Raw genomic sequence first — 10061 nt, 5'->3', positions numbered from 1 at the left:
AGGAATGTGTGCGTATTTCAAACTAGTACAAACAATTCAGGAATGTGTACGTATTTCAAACTAGTACAAACAATTTAATAGTTTCAAGGTCAGAAACTGATAGACTTTCACACAGTCTCCTACACAGAAACTAGACCCAGGTGAATTATTGATCACCCAGCACTCATTTCTAAAGCTTCTTGGACAATGGTTCAAGATAAAACCTTGGAGTGTTTAAATCGTTTGTAAACCCACAGAGATGCTTTCAATTGGGTCAATGATCACATTTTTAGTGTAGTCATTAATACCGGTAGGAAAGTATCCGAACTGTAACTGCATCTGTGTTGTGTACAAACTTGTTCGAGAATGTGTTCTCAATCAAATAACTAAACAGTTTCAGTGTGTACTTTTCTCAAGATAATAATACAGTTTTATAATTAAGTTTCCCGTTCCATAGTCAGGGACACTTAACTACACATGCCTGAGACGCATAATGGGCATCTCTTGGAGGGACCATGTCTCCAATCAGGAAGTTTTGATATTGGCCAATATGAACAGCATGTATGCTCTCCTGACACAAAGAAGATTACGCTGGCTTGGACATGTCACCCGCATGCCAGATGGTAGAATCCCAAAAGATATCTTATATGCTGAGCTTGTGGAAGGAGTCAGACCCAAGGGCCGCCCAAGACTAACATAGAGATGTCTGCAAGCGAGACATGAGAGCCACAGGCATCAGCGAAAGTATGTGGGAAAACATAGACAAAGACCGGAGTGCATGGAGACAGACTGTGCGTGCTGGGACAATCCTTGCTGAGAACAAAAAAAATGGAAGCGGCCTTAATCAAGAGTGAAAAAAAGAAAGCTGCCCTGTCCGCTAGCCCTAAATCAGAGGCATACACATGTACGAATTGTGGCAAAGTCTGCCGTTCTAGAATTGGCTTGATTAGCCACACCAGATTCTGCCCCGTCTCAAGATTAAGCCAAAACCAGTGACTCATTTGGGCGCATCCATTGCCGTTCGAGACAAAAGGAGCCATATACATATATCATGGGCGTAGCCAGGACTTTTTTTTCGGGGGGGGGTTTTGGGGGGGTGAATTTTTCTCTCCCCCCCCCCCCCCCCCCCCCGCGAAAAAAAAATTATATGTATTTATGTGTGTGTGTGTGTTTGTGTACATAATCTTTATTACATTCTGACCCTTCATTCTTTCGGAAGACGTTTATTGTGCCCTAGAATAGGTTCTTCCATGAGTTAGTGAAAAAATTGTAGATTCCCCGACATCACTAGCAAAGGGGTCTGGGGGAGCGCTAGGAGCTCCCCCAGCGCCGCCAGGCACTATTTCTGATATTGAAAACCAACAAAATGCATATTCTGAGGTATCTACAGTCCATTTTAATGCTATTAAAAAGTTTTATTTCAAAAACCTAATGTGCTATTCTTACTGACTTAGACCCTCCCACGCCGTTCGGAACATTTGACGGCAAGCAGTTTCCATAAAAATCTGTCACTGGTAATGTCAGAAGCCTCTTCCCACCTACCATGAGGACCTCCATGAATTGCAACTCTTCTTATGCGTAATTCATTTTGTCGGAGAACATGTCCCGCAAACCTCATGCGTCGTTCTCTCACAATCTTACTAAGGGGTCGACTCCCAGTTCGGCATAGGATTTCCTTGATTTAGATCCGATCTCTATAACTGACTCCTGAGATCTGTCTTAGTCATCTTTGTTGAGCTATATTTAGTGTTTTTCGATTTCGGTAGATGACTATTCACTGCAGTTTATTAATGGAGCCCTGCCACTGGTAAAAATGTGTAACCTCTCTTGAATACGATCTTGGAATTAAGTGACTGTAGTTTGCTTTAGATTTTATATCGAAAAGAGAAGTTTTATCGTCAAAATCTTCTATTGGGGGTTTTCCACCTCAAAATGCTCTGTAGGGGGATCTTAGACTCAAAACCATCTGGAGGGGTTTTAAACTTTAAAAAAAAAAGCCATCTGTAGAAGAACTCAAAACCCCCGATTGGCTTGGCTACGCTCAAATAATTTTAGTGTGTAATTTGCTTTTTTTTATATTGAAGATGTATTTTTAGCACCAAACCCCTCTGAATGGGGGTTTAAACTCAAAACCCCTTTCGGCAACGCTCTTAGCATTTTGAGTGCGTAATTTGCTTTTTTTCTTACACTGAAGATGGCGGGAGGTTTAAACTCAAAACCCCTTTGACTACGCTCATAGATTTTAGAGTGAGTAATTTTCTTTTATTTATATTGAAGAGGTACTTTTTATCTTCAAACTCCACTGGAGGGGAGTTTAAACTCAAAACCCCATAGACTACACTCCTAACATTTTTAGTGTATAATTTGCTTTTTTTTTTTATTAAAAAGAGGTATTTTTTACCTTCAAACCCCACTGAAGTGGAGTTTAAACTCAAAACTGAGTCAAAACCCATTTAGCTACGCTCATAACATTTTGAGTGCGTAATTAGCTTTTTTTTTATATTAAAGAGGGGGTTTATCGTAAATTTTTGACGGGGTTTTAAAATCAAAATCTTCCTTAACTGTGCTCTTGGAATTAGGGGATTTTCGTTTGCATTTTTTTTTGTTTTGTTTTATAGAAGAGGGGGAGTTAACTGCAAAAACCCCAGGTAGGGGGTTTAAAACTCAAAACCCCTGGTAGGGGGTTTTAAACTCAAAACCCCTAGTAGGGGTTTTTAAACTCGAACCGCTCTGGTAGCGGTTTTAAACTCGAACCCCCCTGGTAGGGGTTTTTAAACTCGAACCCCCCTGGTAGGGGGTTTTAAACTCGAACCCCCCTGGTAGGTGGTTTTAAACTCAAAACCCCTTTGGTTGTGCTGGGGCAAGTGATGGTTTAGTATTAAAATCTCACCTAAAATAAACAAAATCAAAGCAAAAAATCAGTCACTAAATTCCGACTCCCCCCCCCAAGGGGGGGGATTTCATTTCGGGGGGGGGGGGTTGGAACCTCAAGAACCCCCACCTGGCTACGCCCATGACATATATATATATATATCTTACAAGCCACAAAAACAATATTTTGACTATTGGTATTTCAATCCATGAAGGACGAAATTGATCGAGTGTCTAGACATTTTTGTTGAAGTCTTTTTCTAAGCAACACTTAGTCATCTCGAGACTTGATCTGGAGACAATTGTTAAACTTAGACATTCAAGAGAAAGACACCAACGTCGAAAAAAAAAAACCTACCAAATTTATGTTCCTGAATTTTCCCAACTTGGGATTTCCAAAGAAAACTATCACATTATGACACAGTTGACTGGCTCTAGAATAGGATTAGGTTGCACTATAGTGTACTCCAGCAGTTAGTCATAGACCACTATTGAGAGCGGGTATTTGAAGTGTCATTCAACTTTTGATCTGGCGGATATGTTGAAGTCTAACACAGTGTATCTCAACTTATGGTAGCTCGCCATGAGAGAGGGAGCGAATAAACATACGTACAGTGATCTTTTCAACTTCAAAGAATGACCTTTAAGGCGAGCGGCGTCTGTAACAATATCTTGATTTAAAATTTTGTTGCAGAGGTTATTATAATAGGTCTTCGCCAACGCGATTCTACTTCAAAACTTGCTATTGCCGTAATGTTGTAATGATGGGTCAAATTTTTGTGACTAAAACTGTCCAATTACAGGAGATGCTGCTTTAAAAGAAAGATGATGTTGTATATCACAGACTTCTCTCTTTATTATCGACCCTCTCTACCAAACTTTTTCATTTGATTTTATTTTATTTACGCCCTTTCAAATCACACATTCTGCAGTACTATGCATTTGTAAACCATTTTTCGTTTTAGCTGTATGGGGGACCAATGCAGACCATACAGACATCCAGTTGGCAATTTGTTTGTGTGTGTTGGGGCTTGGATGCCACAAGAAACATTCCAAGCAGTTGCGTCGCTTCAGTCGTGCGGTTTGCGGGCTGCCTGGACGTGTGGTTTGCGCGCTGGACTGTCGTTCGGATTTATCGATGGTCCAGGGTTCAAACCCTGCCCGCTCCCATTCCCCGTCGTCCTGTGGGAGGTTTGGACTAGGAAGTAATTATCTTCAACTCTGAAGGAACATCCGAAACATGTAAAACATTTTACTAACAAACATTTTACAAACAAATGGTAGGTTAGTTGACAAGAAAAACTAGCGTCAAGGCTACCAAATATTACAATGCACGGGTGATATATTGTTTTTAAAATCAATCTTTTAATCAGACGGTCAAGGGGTCGTTTTCTATGAAACACCCGTCCATCACAGAGGTAGTACATCGTAGGAATATGAAGGACTTTCAAGGGTTCTAGTCTTCCGGTGTCACTTCCGGTGTCACTTCACTAGTTACTATTTGTTCGTCCATTTCACTATATCTAGTAGACTTGGTTTGAGTAATGCCCTTGAATTTAAAGAGCTTGTTCTAACCAAGAGATGCACTACTTTGTAGATGGGTACATTGTTTAACAGTCTGTATCACTCAATATAACTAGTACTGTTTAAAAAAAAAAGGAGATCCCAAACTTTTTTGTTTTCATCATTTAGATCTTTCGAAAGTGTAACACACAAATCTCATCTACAGACGTATTTGCTGGTGTCATTATATACTGTATAAATCTCATCTACAGACGTATTTGCTGGTGTCATTATATACTGTATAAATCTCATCTACAGACGTATTTGCTGGTGTCATTATATACTGTATAAATCTCATCTACAGACGTATTTGCTGGTGTCATTATATACTGTATAAATCTCATCTACAGACGTATTTGCTGGTGTCATTATATACTGTATAAATCTCATCTACAGACGTATTTGCTGGTATCATTATATACTGTATAACAACAGCCCAAACAGTTACTCGTTGGGGGGGGGGGGTTCTGTGGGAAGAACTACAATAGCACAAACACATACATTCGCGGATTATTGAGGACGTCTGCCACATATAGCCTTGACCTTAGTATTGACAGAGCTAGTCTTGAACTGGGCTGAACCTTTCTTCCCTTCCCACCTCATTCTTTCTTTTTACCTTATTTTGAAAGAAACGTAACCCCCACCCCCGCTACACCCCCCCCCCCACTCATAAAAAAAGTAAAAGGAGACGGGCGGTATTTTTTTTTCTGGACGAATCAAAAGTAAGAAAACAAAGTGTCTGGGGGAGGGGAAAGCAGGACAAACGTACGTGATCAGATTGTCGTCTGCAATCAGCTGACTGCGCAGCGCTTAGATGTAGGCCTATATCCTTAGAGCCTTTTTTTTTTTGAAAAGCTTCTATCAAACTCACTCCGTCTGTCTGTCCGAGACCCACCGTTATAGGAGGCCTCAACACTGACCTGCCACGTCTTAACCTGTGGGCATTTTAGACTAGCCCACAGGTTGCCACGTCACGGGTCATAACGTCAGGCCTACTATAACGCTTGGTCTGTGAGTCTAGTACACTTTTCGTGCACACGTTATTTCTCCACATCCCGTTCTTGGATCAAGTTGAAACTTCACATATTTATTCATTGCCCCTAGCAAAACGTGAATCAAACACAAAAATCAACCAATTAATAATAATAATAATAATAATCTTTAATGTCCGTAAGGAAATTTGTCTTACACTTTGTGGATTGAAAGCACTAATTGTATGTCGCCACAGTGCAGCACCATTTTGCAAACAAAAAATGTGTGATACTTAATAATTTTTTTTCTGGTATACAAAAGGTAAATAAATCTTACAGCATTGAGAGATATGGATGTACATATGTAGTTATTTCTCTTTAATAAGCTTTTTTTTATGTATATTTTATATTAAGGTTTGTTTTGTATTTACGTAGCATAAGATTTATATTGAGTTTATTTCATTCCTAGATGTCATGATTTGGTCTAGTTACACCACCATTGAACAAGTTATCTATGGTGTGGAATATGTCGACTGACAATGTCTGGCAAACGTAGTCGTGGAATACTGGGTGAAACAGATTTACGTTTTGAAATACTATTGAAATCACGGGGGTTGGGAATGCGTTATTTGCTTCGTATAATAAACTAAGCGCAAATTAATGGAATAGGAAAAAAATGGGTGGGGGTGGAACGCAAGAAGATATCAAAATAAGAGCCAATGAGAATACGGCACTAAAAATAAAACTGGGTATTTCCAGTACCATAAATAGAAATTAGGAAAAGAGCTTTAAAAAAAACCCAAAAACATCGAGTTTCAACTTGAATCATCTTTGGTATTGATGTGTCTTTGAACACAGAATCAACAATAACAATGCGAAAGAAAGAGGAAGAGAGACCAAACAAGAGATAACATACCTGTGCGCGACTCCTCTTTCGTGCAGGTAATGCAGGGCCGACACCAATTGTCGTATGTAAGGTCGGCCCCTATCCTCCGACAATCTAAAATCCTTTTGTAACTTGATAAAGGCTTGCAGCTCCCCTCCAGAGGCGTACTCCATAACAAGACAGTGCAGCGTCGTAGCCTGTTGGTTCAAAAGTAAACAAGTAAATAATTTATTGTCTCTTGTTTGCATTTCTGCAAGTGGGGCATTAAATCTAGATGATGTTTTGGATTATATAGGATTCATTACCTATTTTTAAAAAATCACCCGATGTCACCTCTATAAAAACCACCTGATTTCACTTATTTAAAAAATCCTATGGTTTAGGTCAATTAAAAATATAAACATTAGTGTAAAGTGATCTGATACCGTTCTTTGTTCAAGTCTTGCGAATTTCCTATTGAACCGCCAAGTGTTCTTTTCATAGAAAATGATTTCATTAAACCGACTGTGTGTGTGTGTATGTCTGTAACATAGTCATGACACTTTTATGTTGTAAATTATTACAAAGTTTATATCAACTCACTCTGTCTGTCTGTCTGTCTGGCAAAAAGTTTGTACACGTTATTTCTCCCACCCCCAATCTCGGCTCAAGCTGAAATTTTGCACAATTATTTCTTTTACCTGACAACACTAGAATCAATGAAAAAAAAACATACCAATTAGTTAATTAACTATTTGTAATCAATTATTTTCTTTGGTGTCGAACGAGGGTTAGAAATTGTACTTGACTGATGTGGTGGTATAAGTTGAATTAGCCTATGTAGGTTGCTACTTTAAAGTTTGAAGGTAACAATAGATAAGTTAAAAACCTTCTATTTTTATAAGCGATTCGCTGGCACAGTGGTTAATGTGTTGGCTTGGGGAGGTTAGAGCCATCGAGTTCAAATTCAGGTATTTAACTTTTTTTTTTAATAAATGCATTTAAAAAGCGATAACGGTAACATTCACTCCATGTTTTCTTTCCCCCATGCTTTCCCAACTGTTTCAGACAAAGTGATAGGATCATAGCGCATTGAGAAAGCTAAAAGCATGAGATTGTGCTAAACAAAAAACAATTGGTAAAAATATTTCTAATGGCACAGATCTATTACAAATTTTATTACATGACTGATCCAAACTAATTGATACAGTTGCACTTAAAGTTAATGTAAGCTTCTTTTTTTTTTCTTTTTTTTTAATAGTATTTTTATCTAAAACATGTACGTGAAAGAACACACACACACACACACTTGTATATGAACACACAAAGAAGGATTGTAATTTTTTCCTTTCTAAAACCTCCTTTACCCTATTGCTTGAACCCAAACAAAAATAAAACACTTCGGAAAAGAAACATTTGTTTGTGTTTTGTTTCTTGTTCAATTCCCAATCTGAGGTTGTGACTTGTTGCTTGCCACGTCACACTGTCGGTAACAGTTGGCCAGATAAAAATACAATTTCATAGTCTGCCTTATAGAGCTCAAAGAAATTTTTTCCTTTAATTTGTAAAAATGTATTTTTAATGAGTTTGAACTAAGCATTAATTTTAACTTCAGAGAAAACCTTACAAACTATTTGGTTCCATATTTAATATTTCCTGGAGGCCAAGCAAAGACATTGTTCAAATTGAATATACGCCTCGGTCCCATCCATTGACTTATCCTAGATTGATAGATTGTAACAACAAACTGATTTGGAATCTGTCTTGTTGTCTTTCAACATGTCTTCCTCGTAGATAATATACATTGGAGCTTTCCAAGTTTTGATTGGTCAAACCAGCAGTGTTATAACAAGCATACAGTGTCATACCCAGGTCATATTTTTTCATCAGACACCAAACATACAATTAGCATCAGAGACATTTTCAGCTCCCCCCCCCCGTCCCCGCCCCTTGCTTCGTCAGCTTAACAAGGTAAAAAAAAAATCCACCCGCACACACACACACACAGATACACTCATGTATCGCCTTTTGTCCAGTCCTTCTGATGCCCAATTAGACATTCAAGTAACCCTTTAGCAAATATCTCTCATTGTTCATCTCACAGCTCCATCTCTTTCTCTCTCTCTCTCTTTTCTTTGCCACTCAGCCCCCACCTCTCTTTATTCTCTCACACTTTTTTCTTTTTCTCTTTACTTCTCAAGGACCAAAGTAACGATTGAAAAGAGCAACAAAAACGTTGCTATGGTAACAGTGCAGCCAGCAGACGGCACAGATCAAATTAATGAAGCTTCTGTGGCGGGAGATTCGAGCATTAGTTCACTGATCATTCAAATGGTAATTCAACTGGTCATTCAATTGATCATTCAACTGGTCATTCAACTGATCTTTCAACTGGTCATTCAACTGATCATTCAACTGGTCATTCAACTGGTCATTCAACTGATCATTCAACTGATCTTTCAACTGGTCATTCAACTGGTCGTTTAGCTGATCATTCAACTGGTCATTTAACTGGTCATTCAACTGATTATTCAACTGGTCATTCAACTGGTCATTCAACTGGTCATTCAACTGGTCTTTCAACTGGTCATTCAACTGGTCATTCAACTGGTCATTCAACTGGTCATTCAACTGTTCATTCAACTGGTCATTCAACTGGTCATTCAACTGATCATTCAACTGATCTTTCAACTGGTCATTCAACTGGTCGTTTAGCTGATCATTCAACTGGTCATTTAACTGGTCATTCCACTGATTATTCAACTGGTCGTTCAACTGGTCATTCAACTGGTCATTCAACTGGTCTTTCAACTGGTCATTCAACTGGTCATGCAACTGGTCATTCAACTGGTCATTCAACTGTTCATTCAACTGGTCTTTCAACTGGTCTTTCAACTGGTCATTCAACTGGTCATTCAACTGGTCATTCAACTGGTCATTTAGCTGATCATTCAACTAGTCATTTAACTGGTCATTCAACTGATTATTCAACTGGTCATTCAACTGGTCATTTAACTGGTCATTCAACTGGTCTTTCAACTGGTCATTCAACTGGTCTTTCATCTGGTCATTCAACTGGTCTTTCAACTGGTCATTCAACTGGTCATTTAGCTGATCATTCAACTGGTCATTTAACTGGTCTTTCAACTGGTCATTCAACTGGTCTTTCAACTGGTCATTCAACTGGTCATTCAACTGGTCTTTCAACTGGTCATTCAATGGTCATTCAACTGGTCATTCAACTGGTCTTTCAACTGGTCTTTCAACTGGTCATTTAGCTGATCATTCAACTGGTCATTTTACTGGTCATTCAACTGATTATTCAACTGGCCATTCAACTGGTCATTCAACTGATTATTCAACTGACCATTCAACTGGTCATTCTACTGGTCATTCAACTGGTCATTCAACTGATTATTCAACTGGCCATTCAACTGGTCATTCTACTGGTCATTTAACTGGTCATTCAACTGGTCTTTCAACTGGTCATTCAATGGTCATTCAACTGGTCATTCAACTGGTCTTTCAACTGGTCATTTAGCTGATCATTCAACTGGTCATTTTACTGGTCATTCAACTGATTATTCAACTGGCCATTCAACTGGTCATTCAACTGATTATTCAACTGACCATTCAACTGGTCATTCTACTGGTCATTCAACTGGTCATTCAACTGATTATTCAACTGGCCATTCAACTGGTCATTCTACTGGTCATTTAACTGGTCATTCAACTGATTATTCAACTGGCCATTCAACTGGTCATTCCACTGGTCATTCAACTGGTCATTCAACTGGTGAAATGGAGACGCA

General features: G+C 38.8%; 1 protein-coding gene across 6 annotated transcripts in view; it reads right to left on the bottom strand.

Moving 5' to 3' along the window:
* The window catches only part of LOC106058494 (serine/threonine-protein kinase MARK1-like), a 234793-nt gene that overhangs the window by 124914 nt on the left and 99818 nt on the right, over positions 1-10061 (bottom strand). For all 6 annotated transcript variants that reach the window (XM_013215955.2, XM_013215941.2, XM_013215949.2 and 3 more), the window contains exon 3: positions 6301-6467. In XM_013215955.2, the coding sequence (XP_013071409.2) occupies positions 6301-6467 (167 nt within the window). The remainder of the gene's footprint in view (positions 1-6300; positions 6468-10061) is intronic.

This window comes from Biomphalaria glabrata, chromosome 5 (assembly GCF_947242115.1).
Source record: "Biomphalaria glabrata chromosome 5, xgBioGlab47.1, whole genome shotgun sequence".
Taxonomy (NCBI): Eukaryota; Metazoa; Mollusca; class Gastropoda; family Planorbidae; genus Biomphalaria; species Biomphalaria glabrata.
This window is presented reverse-complemented; position numbering and strand designations above follow the sequence as displayed.